Genomic DNA, 25,781 nt, shown 5'->3' with positions numbered 1-25,781 from the left:
TAAAAATTATCTTAAAATAAGTAATATAAACCTAAAACAATTCTGCAAATATACTTAATATTTACTGCTACTTCATGAGTTAATAGTGTAACTCTGATGTGGTTCTGCTGTGGTATGAACGGCGGTCTTCCCTAGAGCTGAGATCTCTTACCTCCAGAAGAGAATAGGGGGAGTTCTCGCACAGAAATGTGTTAGCTGCACACTCCTTCCACGCTTGAACTTCTGACACCAAGGACTCCAGCCTCGGCAGGTAGTCCAGATGCACTGGAATAGATCGACCTCTTGTGACAAGTTCTGCTAGTGTGTCCAGTACAGGCACGCGTCCTCCAACCTGGCAAATTATAAAGTAAGAAATGCTTGATGTATATAAAATATACCACTTCCATGAATCACAGCAAGTCATTTAGATTAACTGAAGGTAGAGCTGGTAAAAACAAATTTACTGCCAAGACACTTCAGTCACTTCTATCGCTGTTACTCCAGCATTTGTGCTTCCCATGCTCTAGTCATTAAGTGCACAGACAAAACTAATAAAACACTTGGGGTGGGGGTGTGGGGGGGTGGAAATACACTTACCAAATGACAGTTTAAAAAAAAAAAAAAAGGACGCTGTCAACAATATAAGCAGACTGCCAATCTAACAATCTGCATTCACAGCAGAAAATCAAAATAATTTTGAAATAGGCCCAGAAGGCAAGTCTAACCCAGTCCCTGCCATGCCGAAAGCAAGGAACCATCTCAAGCATCCAATGAGCCATTTGAAAGCGATCTCTGTGCGTTCACGTAGCAGCCTGTGCCTAAGGCAGCCCAGTCAGAAGTGCAGCAGTAAAGCAGCACTGAGAGGTAATTTCTAAAATAGGCAGTGATGGGGGACTCGAGCACTATTCATCCAGAACACCCCCAACATCTCTAGCAGCCAATCTCAAAGTACTGATACCAAGAACTTTCTGCAAGTCACAATGACTGCAGGCATTTACTAAAATCTTCGCAGAACTGAAGCAAAAACTCTTGGCACATACAGACACATTTTTCCATATTCAGGAGGCAGAATTTCAGAATCCAAACCATGAAATTAGCAAATGCCAAGAACAATTCACTTAAGTCCTCTTGAGACAGCCCTCAAACAGAAGTTAGCATTCCATGAACTTTATTCCTTCAAAATTTTTAAGCCCAGGACAAGTAATTTTTTAAATAAAAGCTTCTTGAACTCGAAAGAAGTTTTTATTAAAAGCCCAATTTAGGTCAGATAGGCCTGAAAATACTAGTAAGTCAGGTCAGAGTTCACTTTATAGAAAAAACATGAGGACAAATGAAAATATCAGAAAATACTTGGCAGCTTCTATCAAAATGTGAAATCAGGGCTATCCCAGTCCTACCCTTTCCTGACCCGTGCAGTCCCACTGACCCCTGGCTCGAGCACTTGTGAGGCTGAGCCATGAACCACTTCAAGCAGTCGGCGCAGGCTACGACTGCTCACTGGGGCTTGAACCAGCACAGCAATCGTGCTAACACAAGGGGGGCAGTGGGAAGAGAGAAGAGGGGAGATTAAGCTGCCACTGAACTGTAAAAGATGCAAAGAACCTTAAAAAAATAGGAGAGGAAACTGGGAAGTGCCAGAAGCCAAGGTGAAAACCTTCCTCTTTATCAGGCTCTGGTTTCATTCTCTGCCATCAACTTTTTGCTCCGCTGAAGACTTATTTCAGAGTGTGAACATGGAAATGGAAATCACACAAAGCTGGAAGAAGCCTTAAAAATGGAAGAGGGTGGAGGGAAGAGGGAAGGAAGAGGAGGAAATCAAGTAACTTCCACCTCAAAATTCAGACAGAATTTCTACAAAACTGCAAGTATTTTAATCTATGAAACCGAAGGCTGACCACACAGGAATAGAACAAGAAACAGCCTTGAGACTGGCCCTGCTTAATGGCTAACAAAGGAAGGAATACCTCTCCATCACAGGATGTCTGAAATATCACTAATGATACACATATGGAAACAGCAAATGAATTCTATGGGGCCTCAGAAGAGGCAATTCCACCACCAGTAAGTGTTAATATCCTTGTATCCTCAGGTCTTGGGGAGACATCACCTGCAGCACAGCACCTGAGGTACGCTCCAGAAAGGTGCATTTAGAACGGGAGAAAATACAAGGACAGGACACTGGTGTGATCAGGAATATTCCTGGAATAGGATTATTTTTTTTTTAAGAAGATGCTAGAGCAAAGTTATTTGTTTAGTCAAGCAAATGAAGGCTTGCTCTAGCATCTTCTAAATTAGTGATTTAGGGGATTTGTTTATTCAGGAGTCAGCAACAGAACCTGCTCCATACTATGTGTTTCAGGAATGCAGTAAGGTGCAGAATGGTACACAGAAATATGATTACCAGGCAATTGTTACTAATCAACTGAGCAAAATTTAAGGTAAAGTTCCATAATGTGGTATCTTTTTAACTTTAGATTTTTGTTAATAGATTTTATTGCAGTCAGTTAATTGCAAAGGTGAAGAAATACAAATCAGGTCCAGAAACAGAAGTAAAAGTAATAGCACTCCTCCGAGCGTACCTGCACCGTGTCTAGGGCAACAGATGTCACAGATTAAGCATTCTTAATTCAGTGCACTACTGAAGCATCAAGCGCACGCACCAGAGTGTGGGTCTGTTAAACTGACAGGGGTTATATCCCTCACCACGAAGCCAAGAGCACAGTTTACAGACCTGCAGAGCTTCCACTTCCTGCAGCCAGTCTTTGGCCTTCTGCACCGCGTCTTTCAGGGCGACACCGTTTGGGAGATAGGCTGGGATCTCCTCTATTTCTTTCACTGCTGCTACAAGACTGCTCAGTGACTGCCGTGGTCTGTGCAAACAAAACATCTCAGAATGTAAAACACTCACTGCAATACAATTGGGGTTCTTCTACCCATCTGGCTTATTAAAACCAAAGGGTTACACCAAATAGTGACATTACGTCCAGTACTAGGGACACATACTGCACAACCAGGGCATTAGTAACGCAGGTATGATTCTAGAAATGTGTATTTGCTTGCTGTAGACTCCTACTAGAAATATTCACACATTGGGGTTTATGGGAGATTTAATATTTATGAACTTTTGAATGATAGAACCTCGGCTCCTCAAACACACACTGAACCCTAAAACAGTACCAGCTAAGAGATTCTACATTAGAAGGTTAAAAAACCCCAAAGACAGCTTTTCTGTATTTCAGAATTTGATTCTGACATTTTAAAGAGGCACAAACACAACTGCATCTCCATTTTGGAGGTTAAACCAACCCTATTCCAGTTTGTGCTCTATGAAGTTATCATTTTAAAACAGCACTATTACTAACGGGTAAGAAACACTCAAATGCTTTCATAATTATGAGACTGGGGGAAAAATTTAAAAAATATTTAAAAGTCAGGAATCCTGAGAGAAGAAAATTTGCATACAAGTTTGTGCCATCTTTCTGAACTTCAAGTAGACTGTGCTCTCCCCCATTGTACTTTATAAATCAGAAAGTCAAAGCAATGAGCAAGAAAATTTTTCTCCGTAAGGATGTATTTGACTTGTTTCTCCCCTGTACCAACTATTCTGGAAAAATCTCCTCAACATTAGAAATAGTCCACATAATAAAATTTTACCAGTTGGTTGTCTATACCTAAGCTCCATCTGGACATGCATCCCCCAGTCTGAAACTGGGGGAGGGAAGAAGATGGAAAGGAAGGAAGAAGCATCTTAAAACCCTTCCTTATGGCAAAAGGAGAATTTGCACAATGATAGTGGGGCACCACAAACACTGCAAGCCAACACCAACATTTGAAATTGCTCAGTCACTCATCCCCCTTCTCCATCCCTTTCTGGATGGCACAAGTTTTGCCTTCATGCTGTGAACTGGATGAACAGAAGAGAGCCTCTTCAGAAGTAAAGCCAACTATTTCTATCTTAAACAGCTCACGGAACTACAAAAGGCAACACTGAGATTTAGCTTCTACCTGGCCTTTATCAGATTTCTGGCTTTGTCATCCCAGTGTTCAGATACAGTAAGGAGCTCCTGCAGCTTCGCCATTGCTTTCTCAACTGCTGGGTAGGGAGCGAGTCCAACACCTGAGTCTATAAGACGTCTCATATCATCCAGAGTAAGAGAGTTTTGGTCTGAGGAAGCCAGCTGCACATCCTCAAGCCAGCGCGCCTGTTCCAGGCGTATCCGCAGCTCAGCCAGTTGGGGTAGATCAACATCAAAGTCAAAGCTGACATCCAACAGCTCCTGAAGTTCTGCAGCACTAGGCATTTCTTCAGAAAGGAGTTTTTGGCTTTGCTGTTGAAAAGCTTCCACACGATCAAGAAGATCCTGAAATATACAAATGCAACAATAAATCAGAAGAAAACCCACTGCCAAACCTCTTAAACATCTAAGTGCAAGTTTAAACATCTAAGTGCAACCCTCCCAGCAAACACCACACGGCAACACACACAGCGTGCACGGCAAACTGTCATGACATCTGGGACACTTAAAGAGTGTGTCTTCAACACACAGTGTAGAGATCAGCATCTCCTCATACATAACGTGTCCACGAGCTTGAGGAGCATAGGACGAGGGAATTCCACTCCAAACTCCTCTGAGCTAAGGGACAGGTGTCAAGAAGAAGACTCAGAACAACAGAAGGGATCCAGGGAAATTTTAAGCGTTTCATCAGCGCTCTTTTCTGGTTTTGTTCTGGAATGATTAAGGCAGCTGAAGAACAACAAGGTTAAGATTAAGGTGGCTTTGAAGAATGTTGAGAAGGGCATAGAGCTTCTGGGGTTCATTTCTGCTGCATCATTAAGGTTTTTGAGCTGGACCACACAGTCCCAGTAAGCTACAGGCATTTCACTCTTTCACGCAGTGCAACACCTTCTCTCTCTCCATATGGTCAACAGCTAATTACCCCAAAAAGGTACCTCTGTGGCTGTTTGCAATTCAGCCAGGATAACGGACAGTTAGCCAGTGTAATCTCGCTGCAAAGGCTGGAATTATTCTGTATCTAGTCATCCTGCCCTGCTTCTAGTACTGCTGGAAGAGCACTTCAGCCAGGAAGCTCTTCCTTCACAGCTGACATCTTGATATTTTGCCAATGAGGTTGTTTGCCAGGGTAGGCAATCTCACACAGAATGGAAATAAAGCCTTTTTAGAGATATATTAAATTGTGAACCAATCTCCAGTAACTGTTGGTCATTTATATTAACAGCCTTATTTGCATGACTACATATAATTTAGGATTGTTGAGAATGATATAAAAGAATACCCTGACCATATGTGTTTGATATCTCCCTGCTCACGAACGCCAGATGGAGAAGAACTGTTTGCACGTCTGGCATTTCTGAACTGCTTTTTAAATAGTGAGATAACTTCAGAATTACAATGTTATAAACAAACAAATAGGATTAGATAAAATCTGATTCACATATTCTGGACCAGATAAAGCTTCAAAATCAATAGTCACAAAGCTGAGCTGAACTGGTCCATTCTGATTCAAAGTTACGTGATACTGTTTGGTGTCTCAGCATTGTGTGGACCCATAAGAGATCGTTCAGGAGCTGCACGCTGCATCTCCTGGTTCCAAGAGTCACAAATACGCAAAGCCCTTCTCCTTTAAGACAGGAATTGCAGCTGCCCAGAATTTATGTTGTTCTTTTTTTTTTTTATTACCACTCAGTGCGATATGCAGCACTTCAGCAAATTCTGACACCAAATCTTGAATTACTTTCAACTTGTCTGAGAGCTGATCATCTGGTGAGCAAATAATCAGCACTAGCTGGTTGTGGGAGACAAAGTGATCTGACTCACTGTCAGCAGCAGGTACTCTGCTAGAACGTGTATTTAGGCAGCCTAGGCTGGTAGCTTTGGCTGGGGTTATCTGTGTTGTTTCCTGGAACATGGGTTGACAGCATGAGGAGGTATCTAATTACAAGACTGAGAAAGCAGATTCTGGATTAACAAAGAAGTGATATGAATGGGAGAACTGTCACTCAGAGCATTAAGGAGTTTTGAATATTCTCAGATAAACTTGGCTTCACTCTCAAGAGGAGACTAGTTAACTGGCCCCAGACTTGTAATCTGTAGTTACCCAGGTCATCCTGCTGCTTCGTTTGCATCACTCCACACATCATTAACATTCTGATTCCTCTATCAGTACAAGAGTCTGCTGACCATGAACACCAGCAGGTCACAAAGCTCCGTTCTTCAGCACCTCAATGTGCACAAGTTACCCAGGCCTGACAGTTTAAAGGTATTTATTCTTGGAGCACAGACAAGACAGGAGATGAATGCAGCACAAATACATCGCTGTGACAAATGCTCATGTTTTTTCCCCTAGAATTTTCCAAGTTACCTTCAGTAACGGTGTCTGGCTGAGGACACAGGGTAGAGCATAGAGCTGCCTCACGAACAACCGGAGCTCATTCACAGTCAGCTGATTTTGACACTTTCCTCCGCCGGAGCGGTACCTGCAATGACACACAATTCAACTTTGTTGGATGCCACTAAAAAATCAAATCAAATCTAAACTTCTCAAACATCTGCTTACGATTTCTTCTAAGTCAAGTTTTACTCACAAATAATAGAATATTCAAAACTATCCAAGCAGCCTAGGGCTTACATACATGGGAAAACTTCAGTTAGCTATAGCAGAATAAGCCATTGTTGAAAATACTCTTTCATATTAAATAGTATTCTGGAACAACTACTCAGCCTTGGAAGAGCACTGGTTATTATGGAATAAAATTAGGCTTTTTTCCAGAACACAAAGCAATTGTGGATAAACTATTCAGTTATGTTGCAATAGCTATTGTAGTAAGCTCTCCCCATGCCCATACCAAAAGAGAACAAATCCCAATTTTGAATGGGTTTTATATTTACAGGTCGTGTAGGCACTTCTGAAAAATCCTCTTTACGCTGAAATCATCGTTTTCATTTTTATCTAAAAGCTTCGTATCAAATGAGTGGCTTATAAGCGTTAACAAATTGGCTAATATTAAAAACCTCTCTAAACTCAAGCCAATATTAACTAGGTCTGAGAAGCCGGAACAGAAAAGGAAAGAAATCTCTTACAATGCTGGCTCCAATTTAATCCACAATATGTCATTTAAACAAAAGAGGAAAACAACATCCCAGCAGGACATGCCAGCATGACTGGAATGTGAACACTATAAAATAAATTTCAATTTACCATTCTATGTTAAAAATAAGTATTTTGAAAGGATATGCAAGATGACATTGGGAGCTGCAAGGTCCACAGTAAGCTGAGCAATAAAATGAATGCGAAGGCTCAGGTACAACACAGGCTGCTTTACGGTTGAAAATGTTTTACTATTTTTTGTGGAAGTTCTGCAGCATCTTCCAGGAAAAGGCACAAGTTTTTAAAATAAATATTTACATACATATACATCTGCACACACACACATATATATATCTAAACTGCAAAACTGACTGATACAAGATGTTTCTGATAACCAGAAATTACACGAGCCTGAAAAAAAGCATTAACAGAAATAAAGCCCACGTCCATCCAGGGTTATTAATCACAAAGATCTCTAAGCACAAGGTCTCTAAACTCTTGGAGACTAAGAAGCAGAAAAGGCATCCTGAGACCTGCGGAAGGAAGGGGATGGACAGTGAGAACATCCCTTTGTACTTGCGCTGCTGTCATGCCGTTCCCTTCCAGTGCCAGAGGGGAACGAGGGCCACGCTGTCCTCCGGCCCCATTCAGACAGTGCTCACAGATCAATCTTCCAAACAGCATCTGCCAGGACTGTGTAATCACCCATCACCCTAAGAACCAACGGAAATAGGGAAGTATGGCCCATCTGCATGTCTTCAGGTACTACAGAGGAGATGGTGAGCCAGAGTCACAGGATTTACCCTAAGAGAATATTTATCATCTGTCTTGGTCTTTTCTCCCCAGGAACTGTTGTGTAATACTATACAGGAGGAGATCCTTGAGTATCACTGACTACCATGATTAACAGGGATGACCCTTCCAGTTGAGTCAAGTCTACTGCATGGCTCTTCCAAACTGAGGTCAGAACAAACTGCTCAGTCTTTACACGAAAGTTTTTCAAAAGCATCGATCAAACTTTAGGCAGAATCCACAATCCTTCATAACCAATACACAGCAGCTGGCGCGATGAATGCTGCCCAACATCCTGCAGATAGGTGAACTTCACATAGATGAAACTGTATGTGATATAACATGTATGAAGATTCTAAGCACATTATTCTCTTCTTTATATCTCCCTACATAGTTATGATCACTCCCCCCTTCCCTAAGAAAAAAAAAATTTCATCAAATAACATGGGTTTTTAAAGTTCTAATCACGAAGACATGCTACTGGACTTTTCCTAGAAATATGCCAAAAGATCAAAGGAGAAACAGTGAGAGAAGGGCTAAAAACACTTTTAGAGCAAATGAGAAACGCAATCCAAGCAGTGCCTTGATCCTCTGTAGTGCAACACTGGGTGGATTATTCATCACAGTCTGTAAACCTGAAGGAGCTGGCAAGTACAGCTGTGAAAAAGGCTGATACACGATCACGGTGACAAGAGAACAGACCAAGTCAAGGAGATGAAGATAAAAGTTACTCCCCACTCTTTCCAGGCCAAAGTCGGGTACAATGTTAAGAGCAGGAAGGACTCTTGGAAGAGCTGGTCTGGCAAAGAACAGCTGGAAGGGGCCTGGGTGCTGCTCCAAGTTCATCATCAGGAGGCCTGAGCAAATACCAAGGACAGGAGATCACCCAGCCTGGGGATGCCAGAACAAGAAGAGATGGCTCAATGCTAAATGAAGAGATTAGGAGCAGACAAGTTCTTCAATAACAGTGCCATGAATCTCTGCATAGGAAATTATCTATCTGGCAGAAGTCATGTCTGTTGGGGTGCTCAATTTCCTGCTGCAATACTTTGATGTTTCTGTGACAGGGGCTTCATCCTCTTGTGTTTGCAAGACAGTGAAGGTCAATTTTTATGAAGTCCCTTCTACAAAGCCTTATGCAAGGACCACGAGGAAGGGAAAGTGCAGCTGCCAGAATCATGTCTAAATAGTAGCTGGATATTCTACTACCAAAGTCCTTCAAAGTGAGCCTTTAAAGTACTGCAAGAACACAGGGAGTGACAAGCTACAAGATTCCTGCTGAGGCAGGCAACATGCAGAAACCATGCATGTGCAGCTATACCAGCACAAAAACAACTGCTCTGATAAACACCACGTTGCTCAAAGCAGCAGAAACAGGTGAAAATTGTCCAGCTGGGATGAAAGAGGAACAGTTTTTCCTGAAGTACTTCACACTGTTAAGACTTCAGCAATATTGTCCTCCACATATATAAACCCAAGATTTTCTTAGAAACCTATCATCCCACAAGACTAAATGCTGCCACTTCAAGTCTGGGTGAAGAATCTGCAACAGAAGATGGTAATTTGTGATCCCCGAGAGAAAGGTTAGTACATCAATACAGTCACGATCAAAGCGATGCAGTGAGGAAATCTGGCCTTGTCCTTCTGGATCTTCTGACTCATTTCAACTCACTTCAGACATGGAAAGTGCTAGCAGGACCAGGCAGCCAGTTCACAAAGAATCTATTACCCAAACACTGCCCTATCTTCAAATTCCTCAAGCAAATAACCTGTCTAAAAGATTTAACATAAGTGTCACCAAAGAAAGAGCAAGTATTTTTCAGAGTTCTCATACAGTATTCCCATCATCATCAGCTCAAGAAGTTAAGACACTTTATTTTTCCACAAGGCATAAAGTGTAATGAATATAATGACATATGCACCACCGACAGATTTTCAGTCCCCATGGCACAAAGACAAGTGGACTGTATCTTGTTGGGTGTTGCTCTGTCTGGAAATATCACACCAATTTTTCCTTTCAGGGAACATTAGAATGAATTTACTGCCCAGCTGTCAAACACAGAGGAAGAAGAGACTGAAAGCTCAGGATGTTTAACTTATTACATGCAGTAGAGGTGAATCTCCCTGTAAAAGATGGCTCTCTTGAGAAGACAAAAAGATTACCTTCATTTTTAAGTCTTACAGAACACTGGCATCTATCACTGGCCATGGGCATCTATCTTTAGCGACTCAATTTCGTTGCAAACACATATAGTAACATTTACCTGGTTTGTCTTTTGCCATTAAGGAGTTGCTGCGCCACTGAGGCACATTTGTCTGCATCCTGCGTAACCAGTCTGAGGTGTCGCAGTAGATCATTGTCTGGAAACTTTTTTATTTCTGATTCTTCTATCAAAGCCTTAAAACTGATGAGACCTTTTGGGAAAGATACTAAGTTAACAAGAGTCGCCCTTTGTGATGGGTTTTAAATGGTAAGGCTGAATAAGACAACACATTAAATACATTTCTGTTTCAACTTCAGTTATATTTTGTGTCAAAGTGATTTACAATCTTCTCACACAGACAGCTTAGCATAATTTGTGGGACTATAACACCTAAAATATTTACTTTAAAACATAAAATTATATAGGATTTGGTTGTCACGTAAGACAGAAGTTGCTAAAGTTCAGAAATGAAAACCCGAGAAATTAGTCATTTAAAATTATTTGTGGCAGACAAAAGGTAAGATACTTACTTTTTTTATTGTTAATTTTTGCCTCCAGAGCTTCGTTAACGTTGGAAGCCCATTCGTTGTACGATTCCGCACGCATCTTCAGCGCGTTCATCATTGGATAGAGCTCCTCCAGGGTATAGCGGTAACTACAAGTGGCACAGAATTCAAACTCTTCAGCAAAAACTTGGGGGAGCGGGAGGGTGGAAGGGAAGGGCATCAAGATGTGTTGGCCCATACAACACAGAAATGATCTACTATGCACCCAGGGTTATATAATTAAGACCTACAACCACACCACGTTCCTCCCAAGATAATATCAACATTGCAATGGCTGCAAAAAGCAATTTCAACATTACAGTTTAGCAACTGTGAAACTGTCTTAGGACAAGCTACATTCACGTAGGACAAAGCTGTAACAAACAATAGGAAAGGAAAGATGACAACAGGAAGGAAAGCTAACAAAAGCAAAAAAATATTACTCAGCAAGGACTGGATATAAGGGATGATGACCTTGTCGCTATAAATAAAAAAGCAAACTAACTTATCCAGCATTTTTTGGCATTATAGAGCAAGAAGAGCTGAATGCTGAAAAGAAAGAGTCTTTGTATGTGAGCACAAAAAAGGCACTTTGTGTTGGGGGCAACTGTATTTGCAAAGGACTGAGAGAAACCCAATACCAAGACTAGCACCACTGACAAACAGAGCGGGCATTAGATTATCAAACCACAATATCTACGTGTACAGTAAATATCTCCAGAACACAGTATTATTTGCTACCTCAAGCTTACCCCAGTTTATATTTGTAGGTGGGACAGGAACAGAGATCCTCGACGTGGTACAAGCACACCAATAACCCGGGTTTGCACGGACAATAAACAGCAGACATGAAACAAGTGGTTTTACACTTTAAGCACTGTCGCTCATCATCAGGAAACAGCTCAAAAGCCACTCTCTCCGAGTCAGTCACTCCCTGCAAAAGAGTAAGTTACATCACTTCAAAGTCTCATGAAGAAGTGATTATTCCAAGCTAAACCATCAGAAGCTAACTTTGCCAAAGGAATAATGAAGCTTAGAAATAAGGTATTAAAACCAGGTAGACAGAAATCTTGGTTAATGAAAGATCAGCTATTCTGACTAAACTACAAGAACAAATATTACTTTAAAAGAGACATTCTAAACAATATTAAAGGGCAGATGCTAAAACAAGATGCACAATAAATGATTCTTTACCCAGCTGGTCCTCTGACACTGCTACTCAGGAAGGTACCACGTAGCTCTAAGCCGTCGACAACACATATTTCCTACAACTCACCAGTTTATCAACCTTCTCACGCAACCTCTTCTCATCTTCAATCATAATAGCCATGTCTTTCTGAACCGTAGATGCTACCACAACATCAAGAACATCTGCTTTGGAAGCCATTTTACAGATCATCTCATCATGAGAAAACACACAGTAACGGTTTAGCAGACGGTAATGTTCCACACATTGGCGACCCAATGGTAGCTGCATTGGAAAACATTAAACATATGAATTCATTTATTTTGAAAACTACGGTAAGATACTAACTTTTTAGGCTACTAATCAAAAACTATCCAAATGAAAGGCCAAGACAAATCCTTCTAGCAACAATATTCGTAACTCAAGAATGTAAAACTAGAGAAATCAAGACCCTGAGTTCTTGTAAACCAGGACTGCTTATAACTCCTTTACAGTGGACACTGGATGCAAAGTGTTTAGCTAGGTTCAAGGGGGAATGCACTGCCTGGAAGAGATGTAATTAGGGGTATAGAATCACAGAATCATCTCAGTTGGAAAGGACCTTGAAGATCCTCCAGTCCAACCATTAACCCAGCACTGACCGTTCCCAACTCCACCAGATCCCTCAGCACTGGGTCAACCCGACTCTTCAACCCCTCCAGGGATGGGGACTACCCCCCTGCCCTGGGCAGCCCATTCCAACGCCCAACAACCCCTTCTGGAAAGAAATCCTTCCTAATATCAAGTCTAAACCTTCCCTGGTGCATATCACTAGTGGGTAATATCACTAGTGGGTAATATCACTTCCCTGGGTAATATCACTAGTAGGTTCTATTGCTAAACCACAGTAGGCTCAGGAAGACCCAAGCTAAAAATACACAGAGGCTGGGGAAGTGTCAATGGAATGAGTACATACACTCACCCTGTTCTTACCACTCGAGGGATGCCCTGGGCAAAGGCAGGTTGCAGGGCACGCTGCACCTTTTTCTCAAATGATATGGCTGTTTTATGTAGGACATGAACTGTGCTGCATAAAATTGCTGACTCCATGAACCATAAAAGTCCCTAAACTCACCCCAGGAAGAGTAAACAAATAATCACAAGCTGGGCAGGTTACTCACAGCTTTATGACCACTGTCACTGGCCAGGCGGACAGCAGTGCTCGGGTTACAGTGAGGTTACACGTTAAGAGTCTGGTATGAAACTCACGGAAGGACAAGAGGAAAACCAAAACCAAACCAACTGATATGCAAACACAGTCACAATGCAGAAAGCTTTCTTCCAGTTTCAGTCCTCTCTTACTTTAAGTAATGTTTCTTAAATCTAGCAACATTTTTAGATGGGTAACATTTACAAATAGCTAAGACATTTTTGGGAGAAAAAAACAAAAATCAGAAGAGGAGCAATTTGAAATATCAGCAGCTTCAAAGGATCTTTCTGAGATCAGGCAACACTGTGTGTCTGAGAAATCTGCTGGGAAGTAGAAATGATTACTTAAATTTGGAGCAACTATCCTTCATTTGTTTTTATTTAAAAAACAACAAAAAACTGAGTAATTACTATGACCTAATAATGGTAATGTGTGCCTATCTCTGTTGCTTCAGTGCACTGAATGAAGCTTACTGGGAATAAAGTACTGGTCTGTAAACCTTCTGTTTGAACATTAGAACTTTCTGTTCCCTTCTCATTAAGGTGTTCTTACCTAAAAACCTACCGCTATCCAAGAGGATATATTCACATCAGATGCAATTCTTCTAATTATTTTTTCCCCGAGAGGACTATCAAAACTGTTCTTAATGTGTGTTAAATGTTTCATCCAATTTAATCACAAAAGCTAAAGTAGAAAAGAATTCCAAGTCAGCTTTGCTTTCCAGCTGTAGAAAGCACCTCTTAAGAGTATTCCCAGTGCAATAAAGGGAAAAATTCCATTCCAGCTCTTGACGATTTGAATGGAATTTGGGGACACAAAGGGAGTAGATTTTAGGAGCACTGGTGCTTCTCATATTCTAGGCCTGCAGAGGACCTTGCCTACCTCCTGCTGTAAAAGACACATCAGCCCTAATGTCTGACTTCAAACCAAACCTTAGGAACCAGAAAAAGCCCACAGTTCACTACACGAAACAAATACCTTCAGCAAAACATTATGCTTCCAGTAACAGACTCCTCCTGATCTGTGGACTAGGTTTATGCATCAGCAGTACGTTAGAGCTGTCCATCAGCTAGGAACAACTCTGGAACCGCAAACTTAATGAAAAAACCTGTTTCTGAAACATACCCAATCAACTGTGCAGAAGTTCACAGCTTCAGCAAAATTGAAACCCTGATTGAAGCCACTGTGATAAGCTCTTGGAAAGGTGATCACAAACTCTCCAGCACACTGATTGGTTCGGTAAACCTGGGAGGAAAGACAAGCATTAGGTCAAGCCTAAACAGAAGTGAAGGCTGTGAAGAGAATTAGTAACTTCTGCGATGACTTCGGATAGTTTTAAAACGTAAGCCCAAGAATTACAGCTGGCATTTGGTAACTTGTCATATGAAACCCTAGAAGGCAAAGAGGTTTCACTCAGCCATACCCGCACTCTAAGCCGTTTCAAGTCAGCTGTCTGTGCCTTCTGCACTCTGCTAGCTCTGTGCCCAGTTACAGAGGTAAAGCACAGGCAAGGCTCTCTTCGATGTGCAGCTGAAGGGGAAGAGAAATTTGGAACCTACTCAAAAGTTCACACTGCTGTAATCTAATACTTTTGGTGCTATACAATCAGCACGAAAGCAGGCAGGTCTTCCTGCATTTTTCAATTTTGGAGCCTCTCAAAGCATAGTACGCACCACAAATTTTGCTATTTTTTCCAGATTTTCCTTTAAGTCCCAAGGTCAGCTAGTCAAAAGCTAATTAAGTTGTAAAGGGACATAATTCCCATGAATAATCTAGTATGGAGCATGATGGAAACTGATGAAAAATGTTTTAAAATACCTAAGAACTTATCCAGGAAAAATAAGAGGATGCGGATGACAAATAAAGGAAGAATGGGTTTTGGCCCCTTGTCAGAAACTCTATGCCAAAAAAATTGTGTCTGATTAGACAGACATAGGAAGAGCTCCTGCCATTGTTTCAAAGGTCGAGACTAAACTTTCCAGTTGAGATACAGAAATATTCTAAGGTGGATCTCCAGAGAAGAGTTTGCCAAGCAATTCCAAAAGCAATGATTCCATTGCCCATCTGTTCATACTGGCACATTATACTAGACAAGGAAGATACAACACACATGGAAACTACCACACCATCTCTGTAATAAAAGTGGCTTCAATTATCAGCTTTGAAGTAGAATTCAGTGCAAATGAAAGAGGGTTGGGTTTGGGGGAGTAGCACAGGAGTCCAACAACATACAGGTACTCCGTGGGCCATCAAAGTATTCGGGTTCATTATGGTGACAAGTTGGTGCAAGAGATCTGGCTGAGATTCAAATAGCTCTGGAGCAAGCTTCTTCATTACATCCTCCAGCTGTTCAGCTGCATACCCTGGGGCTCCATACCACGTTTTAGGCTCCCCCCTGCAAGATTATTAAAAAAAGTTAAATATAAGCAATCTTTTAAGTTACATTTTCAGTCTTCTGCTTTAAAATACACCATGTCAAAAGAAGGCTATCAGCAGGAAGGAATGCAAAGATTATGTACCTTCCTGAATCTGCACATTTTACACAGGTCCCTCCTCCAGACCTAAGTTTTTGGCTGCCTACATTTCTGAGCACATACTTAAAATATTCCGGGGAAAAAAAAGACTGAAGAAGTCCTCAGTGAAGTTCTGCTGATTCCAGCACAACTTCAAAACATAAGCTGTTTGTCTTTTACCATGAACACAAACTCCCTCTTGGATCTACCAACCAAAGCCAGTTCTTTGTCTTGTGCATAATTGCCATAAAAGCAACATATACTAAGTAGAAACTAAACTTCCAAATTATGCAAAAGACATCAAGGAAAAAAGAAAAAAATCCATATCCAGAGTAGAAACAAAGAACTTTTAGCAACAGCTTAACCCAATGCAAGCCAGTTGAGAAAATTAAGGTTATACAGATGTGTTTCAGCAGGTGCTGTTTCAGGTTTACAATGAAGCTGGCTCACCACAGCACAGAGATGAAAAGGCCTTCCAATCCCTTATAAAGAACAATGTTAGAAATGGTATTTGGAAAAGATAACAGACAAATCATCTTCTCCCCAGACTCCTGAAGAGCTGGCAGAGTAAAGCTGACCCAATAGTGTTCTATTTTTTTCCATAAATCATGAAGCAATTGGGAGGATTCCAGAAGAAAAGAGTGAAGTATGAATCCAGAAGCATATCCCTCATCCCTAGGAGCTTATTCCTGTTCTCGAACAGGAGCTCTACCGTGGTGAAGAGGACAGCTAGCGGGAGGGACTATGGAAGGGCAGTTACACTGGTATCACAGGGAGCAGCACAAGGAGAGTCATCACTACGCAGTGTTAAATGACTGTGCAGCCTTGGACCTGGTCATCACCTTGGAACGATTGTATGAATTCATGAAGACCAGCCACAGATGTGACTAAAAACTGTCCTGTGTCCTGACGGGGTTAGTCAAGAATTCTGCTCCTTGACACATGTCAGTGGATGACAGCAGTTATGAATTGTGCTAAACTTGGACCAGCATACTGGTACCAGGGGTCTCTGGACTTCAGGAGAACAGACAACAGAGAAAGAGACAATTCTAAGGGACGCGTTAAGGTGTCAGCCTTAGGAAGCAGCAGCTGCAGAAGGGACGATGGTGACAGTTCTTTCTGCACTGGTACCTGACAGCTCCACATTCCTGCCTTGACAAACACTAGCATCAACGATGGTAATTCTTCCTCTGATCGGGACTTACATCTTATTTATCTGCAAGCACCTTTACAAGCAAAGATTTGTTTTTTCTCCTTTTACCATTTCAAGAACTGACACAGGATTTAGAGTTATGCAGGAGAACTATTGCCTGAAACCCTATGAACAGTCTGCTGCTGTAGCCTGGCTCACCTGGGACTATCTGCTTGTCCCAGGATACAAGCTCCTTCAAGGCACATGGGAACACTGAAGATGGACATGCCATCCCTAGTATTTCACAAGAACAAGTCCTGCCTCCTGAAGTCTTTTCAGTTTGGAGCATTCAGCAGCAGGTTGACTCTTCTGGCCACCAGCACTATTAACCTCAACTACACACTGCTCTTGAATAAGCTAAAAACACCAGACTGAAACCTCTGAAGGGAAATACAGAAGAGTATCTGCAAATGAAAAGACGCCAAGGACTTTCATGCTGGAGAAGAAATAAATTAAAAGCAGGCAGGGCAACTTTCACATGTGTCTGTGGAGTACGTACACGTGTGTGCACATATACGTGTATGCACTTCGCATCTTTCTGGCCTTGACTGCAAACACTAATGCAATTCAGCACAAGTTACAGAGGACACAACGCCATTCTAACAACAGTGAGGGAAGCTCTCCTAGAAGAAATGAAGTTTTTACTGCAAACAAAAAAACCCCTCTCCTTCCCACAGTTTTCAGACTGGCTGAAGACCCAGACAAAAAAAAAAAAAAGCAACAAATTACAAGGAAGATAATTTTTACAATGTAATCCTGATCACTCATTTACTTAGCCTCACTCAAACATTTGTTTTAATAATGTCAAGTACTAAGAAAGGAAGCGAATTAAGTCACTGACCACTTGGACTGTGCTACAGCTGCAGCTATTTCAAGGAGCAGTAATTGAATAACTGACCAAAAAGAAAACCTACTGAATAGTAGCTGGGGTACAGTTTTATCATTTTCCTGGAATATTTACGTGAACAAGGAAAGGGGAAGAGATTGACAGGTTTCAGGAAGAGTGACAAGAATAATTCAAACTCTAGAAAAGCTGTTGAGAAGTTTAAGAAGTTCAATCTATTTAGACTATCAAGAGATGGCAAAGATCTGTCCTGGTTACAGCTGACAAGTGTTCAGTTGATGAGAGGATTTATGATAGAATGATCTATCTAACAGACAAAAAAATATGCAGGATCCTAAGTTTGTTAGTTGAAGCTAGATGATTTTTAAAAAAACTTGCATGGTTCTTAGTTTTACATTGAGCATAATAAAACATTTGATGGAGTATCTGCTGCATCTCTCATGGATTTTTTAAAACTGGGAATGGATGTCTCTTTCCAAAATATGACCTCTTGTCCAAAAGCAAATCAATGCAGGAATCACACTGTCAAATTTAACGCTGCTGCTGCAGGATTGCAATAGTTCTTCTGGCCTGAACTCTATGAATCTGCTTTTAGTCCACTAATTAAAAAGGGGAAGGGGGAATGAAAGGGAAATTGCTTCTCAGGCTGAGTTTATTCCTCAAACTCACCAATGCAGATAGTTAATCGAATAGCTCCAGTGGTCTTCTATATGCCAACAAAATGAAGAAAAGCACATTCCTACATACAGCCAGGGCAATTTCATTCCACATATGTCTGCAGTGATGTGAGCAAGAACAGACTGCTCCATCACAGGCATGTTGTTTAAATTCCAGCCACTATCAAGGTATTCCTGAAAACGTAACAGAACAGTCACAGGTTTATACAACATGAAGTAAAAAACCCAAGAAGGTAAAACTGCCAAATGAGCAACAGAAGAAAAGCATCTTTCCCAACTGAAAAATATAAGAAACAGGTCAATGAATCAAAGAACAAAACCTCCATTGTCTTTGCTCCTTTCACAAACCTTACCTGACCTGCTTTGTTAAAATGACCTTTTTTTTTTTTTTTTTAGCTTGGAAGTTATCTATTAACTTCTAGGATAAACCTGTGGCTTTTAATGTCTGATCACAGCAAATTTTATTTATTCAAAACTCTGATGTAATTCTCTTCAAATACTGTGTCAGACACACAAAACAAACACTTTCCAACCCCGTTCCATTACTGTGCTTTGAACCAAGGAGACTTATTTAGTGAAGAACCGCAATAAAACGTACACAGTGAACTAATAAGGACCTACCTCTTCTTCTGGTCTAACTTTAAATTTCCCACCCCTAACTGGGAAGCCACTGCCAAATTCCTTTGAAGCAATATCAGCTCCATATTCTACTGTCACATCCTCTTCAATGGTACTAACAAGTCGCCAGAATTCTTTTTCAACCAGCTCAGTGGGGACCATCTAGGTACGAGAAGAAAAAAAAACAAGGAGTATATACTGAGGAATCAGTCTACAAAAAGCATGTGTGTAAAAGCTATCTCAGGGAGGAACCTCCAGCAGCTTGAAGCATTTCCCCATTTCAAAATCGTTTTAACAAGAGAAAAAAAACGCAGCAGAAACGTGGTTCCACGCAGGATACGCTGCTGCTTTGTTCTCTCAGGAATGGGTGACAGTGTTCTCTTCCTTACAGCCACTTCTTCGAAAGTGAAGAACAAAAAACCAAAAAACCCAAGAAGCCAGTGGAACAAGAAACCACGACACCAGCAAGAACAAGGACTCACTGACGTAAATGAGAACCTCTGATTTGGGATTTCATCCCACTCAAAACCCCTCCCGCTCCAAAGTCAGGTATTTTGACTAAACACAAGAAATGAAATCTATGTTATGGCATCACAATAAATACATGAACATACATGTACTGGCATGTTAAAATAGTCTGACTTGAATGCATCTGCCATTTCTCCAAACGTGCGAAGTGTATAGTCTCTTGCTGCTTGTTCAAAACCAAATGCTTCTTGAGGCTTATTACACTCCTGCAATTGAAAACATCATTATTTCTATAATGCATTAATAAGACAATCTGTGCTCAGATTTTAAACAAATGGGCTATTACAGCATCTGATGGGTAAGAAGGCAGGACACCTGACCGAAATGAAATGACTGCTCCAAGTCGCACAGAGTCACAAGAAGAAAGCACTCTGCTTAATTCACCAAATCACAATATTTATTTATTTCTAAATCTGCATAAATATTAATGAGGTGATATGCCTAATCTCTCCTTCCTCTAGCAGTGCTAAGCGAAAGAAAGATGCATAGACCTCCACCCTGAAGCACCCAGTGAGACTCCAATGTTAAATACAAAGGAAAGAAGGAAAGGTGCCATTTAAAGTCCAATGCATTTTTTAAAGGCACTTCAGTTTTTGACTGCAAAATATTAAGTGATCGTTTTCCAATTTGAAGCATGCTCAGTCTTCACTTTAGCTTTACCCTCTGTCATCTTGTTTGCACAACCTTAAGTAATAACAAACTGTATTTTCAATCCCTAGGATCAAGTTTAAAAAAAAAAAATCATCACAAAATAAAAAATAACCTTCAACCTAACTTTTATGGTTTGTCAGATTACCTGAGCCAAACACTGGGGACACCTCCAGTCCCCTTTGGGAACATCATGAAGGGGTGGAATTAAACAGAAGGTATGGTAACTGTCATCACAGCCATCACACAACAGGAGACGGTCCTCGTCGTTACCACTGCCACATAAGAGACACACGTACAAATCCACCTGCAACACAAAATTGCCAGAGTGGGAATTTGAGCACTGAAGGTAACTCATGGTGAAAGAGCAGTTTGGTAAACCAGTCATCTGTAACATTGGCCAAAGCTTATTTTTACTTTATCTCTGAAATGGAAATGAGACAAGCAAACCCAAAATATTTATGTAAAAGTTTAAATACCCCCGCTCTGTAATTTAAAGAAGGACCACAAGAGTTGCAAGCCGTCCCAAGTCTTTTTTTTCCCAAATGCCAGACGACTCGATTCAGTCGCCAGGGTGGTTTAAAGCAGCAGCACTGTGGATTTGGCAGGTGTAATGTCACACCTGTTGGCCCACAAATCCTTTTTCTCGTCACTCTCACGTGCGGCCTGTGTGCACAGATGTTTCATCCTCCTCTACGACCAACTGTTTGGAGCCTCAGAAGGGAGAAAGGGCTTCCTCTTGATGGGAGTGCTCCTCTTTATCCCCAGAGATACTGGCCAAGAGCTTTAATTTGGAAAGGCACCAGGTTCCCAGCAGAGCTATGTGGTTTAGGACAGGGGGGCAGCGTCTGATGGAGGTTTCACACATCAGCTAACAAGCCCCAAGGAAAAGGTGCAGGCACTCCAAACGTGGGAAGGGTTGTCTGCTGCCTGTCCTACACCACACCTTCGTCAGCAAGGCTCTCAAATACAGAACAGAGCTGTGAGGACAAGCAGACCCCGTGTCTTATGTTGTTAAAAAAAGAAGCAGCATCTCCTGCTCCTCCCTGAAAGCTTCTTTGTTTGGGGATTGGGTGTGTCAGGCTTCTAGGACATGAACATTTCATTCTCAGGTATCCAGCTATAGGTGTGGATTAAACAAAGAACATTTTTGGTTTTAAGAAGGACCCAAGTAGTGTCATGGACAGAAAGAATCTCAGTATCATCTTCTCAAAAGTGAGACAAACTACCACGGCTTTCAGTTTGGTGGTTTTTTTTCCTTGGAGGAGGGGTGGTGATATGCGGAGAGTTAGAGCAGAAACAGGGCTGGTTTTTAAGAAGCACTTGAACAACAAACTTCCAAGGTAGTGCTGAAATGGTGGAATAAGTGGCAGGTCTGCTGGACCTGGGTGCCAAAGCGCACACTGAGCTCCCTTGAGGTTCAAGAGGAATGGGGAGAGAGATCAGTTCACAGAAGAACCACTTCTCTTTGGACTCTTCTTTCAAAATGCTTATTTTGAGACTGTCCCTTGGAGACAGAAAACAAGTTACTTTGGTTATAGATAGTGAAACTTAACTATCCTGTTATTTTCAGCTTGTAACAGCATGAAGCTTTACAAGTATTTCTATTCCAGCAGGCACAGACACTGCTCTGCTTCAGCCACAGGGTTACATGAAGAACACAAGAGAGTCCTCAGGGTGATATAAATGACATGAGATTTCACTACATACCCAAGAGAAACCCAGAAACACCTGCAATCACTACGAAGCAGCAGGGAGGCAAGGGTGTACTCACAGCATTAGTGGGTTTTTTAGATCGGACTTTGGATTTGTCTTTCTCTGGCTCCCCGGCATGTTCTCGCTTCTCGGGAAGTTTCACTATGCTGTGCATTTCCTTTTCTGGTGCAACAGAAAAAAAAAAAAGAGGGTATTGCAAAATGTTTTAATGCTTAGCATTATTTATTATTTATTTTGTAGGTGGACTGCACCACTCCAAGTTATTTTGTGAATTACTTGTTATCGCACACACACGCTTGTCTCAGCTTAAGGCAAGATCTGAACACCTGCAATGCCTACAGCAGCCAGGATTATCAGGAAAACAAAGCTCACCATCATGAGCTAGCAATGACAATCACAGCCCACATCTTTTGAGTGGGTATTTTAAGTCCCATTTAAATTAAATTACGAGCATCTTCATAAACTAAGATTTTGTTTCTATGTGGCGTTAACAAGTGTGGTTGAATTACTCCACCAGTTTTACAGCAGCGTGTCACGTGGAGACATGAAACACTACTACAGCTTCCTACGATGATCTTCACACTTCGCTTTCTTGTAGTGGTAGCTTTCATGAAAACGTATCGTCAAGGATGAGCATGCAGCAGAAGTGGCCTGACAAAGCAGCAGCTCCTTCACATTCTTACACTCCTACATAATTTGGGCATGTCTCTACTCACAGAATCACACAGAATTGTCTCGGTTGGAAAAGACCTTGAAGCTCCTCCAGTCCCACCATGAACCTCACCCTGACCGTTCCCAACTCCACCAGATCCCTCAGCGCTGGGTCAACCCGACTCTTCAACCCCTCCAGGGATGGGGACTCCCCCCCTGCCCTGGGCAGCCCATTCCAACGCCCAACAACCCCTTCTGCAAAGAAATCCTTCCTAAGAGCCAGTCTGACCCTGCCCTGGCGCAGCTTGAGGCCATTCCCTCTTGGCCTGGCGCTGGGTCCTTGGCTCAAGAGACTCCTCCCCCCTCTCTGCACCCTCCTTTCAGGGAGTTGCAGAGGGCCAGGAGGTCTCCCCTCAGCCTCCTCTTCTCCACACTAAACCCCCCCAGTTCCCTCAGCCGCTCCGCATCAGACCTGTGCTCCAGACCCTGCACCAGCTCCGTTGCCCTTCTCTGGACATGCTCGAGTCATTCAATGGCCTTTTTGGAGTGAGGGGCCCAAAACTGAACCCACTCATCGAGGGGCGGCCTCACCAGTGCCGAGCACAGGGGTCAGATCCCTTCCCTGTCCCCGCTGGCCACGCTATGGCTGATACAAGCCAGGATGCCATTGGCCTTCTTGGCCACCTGGGCACACTGCTGGCTCCTGTTCAGCCAGCTGTCAATCACCCCCCCAGGTCCCTCTCTGACTGGCAGCTCTCCAGCCACTCCTCCCCAAGTCTTCATTCCTGACATTGTAAAAAACCAAACCACCACACACCCAAATCTATACAGCAGAGTGTGGAGAATCCCAGGGCTCTGGTGCTGAAGACAAGAGGGCAATGAAGTTCTTTGCTAAAGCTACAAATGAGCTAAACGCTTTTACACCCGGACATGGGACAATCCGAAGCATCTCCTGGAGTCCAAGAGCTAACAAAGATACTGAAGAGAAGAATGTCTGTATCTATCAGAAACTGAAGCATTAAAAAACTGTCTAGAGCTTTTTCCTTCTACTCTTCACAGGGAAAAAAGAAAAGGTTAATGCCTGGAGACACATCTTAAAGAAAAAAATTATGACATTAAAAAAGACCACAATCTACACAAGGTTTTGAAAAAAAAAAATATTTTGAATGAACAAAGGAGACTGACAAACTGCTTAGTTAAATTATTAAGTAGTTATAAATGGTTCCTATATTTGCTCTGCCACCAAGCTCACTCTTCTGTCTGATGGCATTAAACATTTCTTATCAGTCTAAAATTATTATTTCTTAAGGACAGATAACAACAGACTCAGGACTACTGACAGAAGCAACTGAAAAACTGTATTATGGGAACTTTATTGTTAAGTTCACAACATACTATCTTTTGCCTTCATGAGTTTCGTTTCCAGATATCAAATTCAGATTCTTTCCTAAAAGTGTCTTGAAATCTGATACATTCTTAAAACACTTCCCTCTATTTAAACCTCGTGGATTGATGCTAGCTATTTAAAATACAAAACAGAAATATGGCTCAAATCTCGTTTCTGATCGCTCCGTAAGAGATGCTGAAGTTTAAAAAAGTAATTTTTTTTTTTTCAACTGAAAATATCTCCAAGAAAACTCAACCACTTAGAAAACAAATAAAATATTTCAAAGCCATAAAAGAACTTTTACAATAAATTCCAATTTAAAAATGAAGTTAGCAGAAGTATTTTTTTTAAATACTTTGAATTTTTCCAACTGCTGAATTTAACTCTGGTCTTAAAATGAGTTGGTACAAAGTAGCAGAAATTGCATTCACATTTTGTTTCACTCTTCACTCACCATTTTCACACTTTGGAGGTGCACATCCCATTCTACGTCTCAGATTATGAGTTCTGGCTTCCGGAGGGTCAGATTCACTTTTAATATTGGTGGCCTTAAAAAAAAAAAAAAGAAAAAAATCAGTTGTCCTTATATGGAACACTTTGGTTTTACACTTGTATTTGGGAAAATGTTCACTGCCATCTAAGCAGTGGTGGCAGACTCTGCAAGGTTTTAAAACACACATCTCGATACTCTCAAGAGCTGAGAAAAGAACTGGGGAAAAAAAAAAAAAGACAATTTTGACTTCCACATTAAAAAAAAAAATATTTCTGCATACAATTCTTAATCTACTCTGATAAATGCCAAGAGAGGACTGCAAAGGCTCAGAGAACAAGCTGATGTGAGACACAAACACTTCGCTGAGGTACAGTGGAGATCTTAAAACTTGTAACCCGACTTGTTCTAGGAAAAAGCCAGGCAGATGGAAGTCAGATAAAGACTCTGAGGACTTCATTTAAACTCAAAGGACCATATTATACCGACAAATGAATGAATCTAAAAAGGCAACCTGAATTTCTGAAAGACTTGTATTCAATTATTTAAAAAAAGAGTTCAGAGAGAAATAACATAGGGAACGACCTGGAGAGATTTGAAAAGAAACCCTACGAAAAGCCTCTGCCAATGATGACACCAAGTTTTGAGTCTGATTTCAGTGGAACTTGCTAAGAAGCAAAGGAGCAAGGAACTTTGGGCTTTCACAGATTTTCTTTTATTCTTAAGCAGCAGAACATACTCCCGTCTTCCAAGCAGGGAACTCAGCTGGTGTATTGTGGAACTTTCAACTGAGAATAATGTTTTTCCATTTAATTCTTCTATTTCTTCCCTGAAGTATCAAGACTGTGGGAGAACAATTCTCAAATCCCTCAGCGTAAAGATGGGTTTCTCCAACATTGTGTTTTTAAAGCCTAATTTCTTAAGAAAATGAGGTCACGCAACCACTCTCTTGCTACTCAGACAAGTCAGTCCACTATCAATCGCTCTCTGAACCCCAAAAAATGGGACTTGCTGGCCCAGCTCCAAGAGCACGGCTTCCACAGGAAGGCGTTTGTGGTTGTTCTCCTTGGGGGGGTTATAGGCTTGTTTGGTTTAGATTTTTACAGAGGTGGTTTGACATTATTTCCATTTCGCTTTTTGCATTCTCTTTGTCCAAATTACTGTTTCCGTGAGACTGGGCAGAGGTCCCATGGCTTGAGACGTGCAAAAAAATGCTGTTTATTATATTTAGTAACATTGAGTCAGGATCAGTTTGCGCCGATCCTCGAGCAATGCAATAACAGATGCCCCATCTTCTGCATCTTTAACTTCTATGAGTTGCATTCGTATTCTCTGCTTAAGCCTATATTTAGCTTCACAAGAGCAGCTCTTTTTTTCGGCCTGAGCCTTTTATCGAATCAACTCATCTCACTTTCACTTCTGTACCAATGTTCTGGTCTTTTATCTTTTCTACATCGAGCATCTAAATCCTTTGCATTTCAAAACCAGCCTATAACTGTCATTGCCCTTTTCCTT

General features: G+C 41.4%; 1 protein-coding gene across 1 annotated transcript in view; it reads right to left on the bottom strand.

The window, feature by feature from the left end:
* KDM5B (lysine demethylase 5B) overlaps positions 1 to 25,781 on the bottom strand; it is a 59,289-nt gene that overhangs the window by 9,487 nt on the left and 24,021 nt on the right. Inside the window, exons 6-21 of the mRNA XM_074893455.1 lie at positions 24,231 to 24,324; positions 21,797 to 21,900; positions 20,171 to 20,329; positions 19,461 to 19,580; positions 18,850 to 19,008; positions 18,221 to 18,402; positions 15,235 to 15,397; positions 14,128 to 14,247; positions 11,904 to 12,098; positions 11,380 to 11,561; positions 10,613 to 10,737; positions 10,143 to 10,293; positions 6,361 to 6,475; positions 3,985 to 4,340; positions 2,711 to 2,849; positions 152 to 331 (exon numbers count right to left, since the gene is read on the bottom strand). Coding sequence (XP_074749556.1) covers positions 152 to 331; positions 2,711 to 2,849; positions 3,985 to 4,340; positions 6,361 to 6,475; positions 10,143 to 10,293; positions 10,613 to 10,737; positions 11,380 to 11,561; positions 11,904 to 12,098; positions 14,128 to 14,247; positions 15,235 to 15,397; positions 18,221 to 18,402; positions 18,850 to 19,008; positions 19,461 to 19,580; positions 20,171 to 20,329; positions 21,797 to 21,900; positions 24,231 to 24,324 — 2,544 coding nt within the window. The remainder of the gene's footprint in view (positions 1 to 151; positions 332 to 2,710; positions 2,850 to 3,984; positions 4,341 to 6,360; positions 6,476 to 10,142; positions 10,294 to 10,612; positions 10,738 to 11,379; positions 11,562 to 11,903; positions 12,099 to 14,127; positions 14,248 to 15,234; positions 15,398 to 18,220; positions 18,403 to 18,849; positions 19,009 to 19,460; positions 19,581 to 20,170; positions 20,330 to 21,796; positions 21,901 to 24,230; positions 24,325 to 25,781) is intronic.

This window comes from Strix uralensis, chromosome 24 (assembly GCF_047716275.1).
Source record: "Strix uralensis isolate ZFMK-TIS-50842 chromosome 24, bStrUra1, whole genome shotgun sequence".
NCBI lineage: Eukaryota > Metazoa > Chordata > Aves > Strigiformes > Strigidae > Strix > Strix uralensis.
The sequence above is the reverse complement of the archived record's forward strand: the minus strand, read 5'-3'. Positions and strand labels throughout refer to the sequence as shown.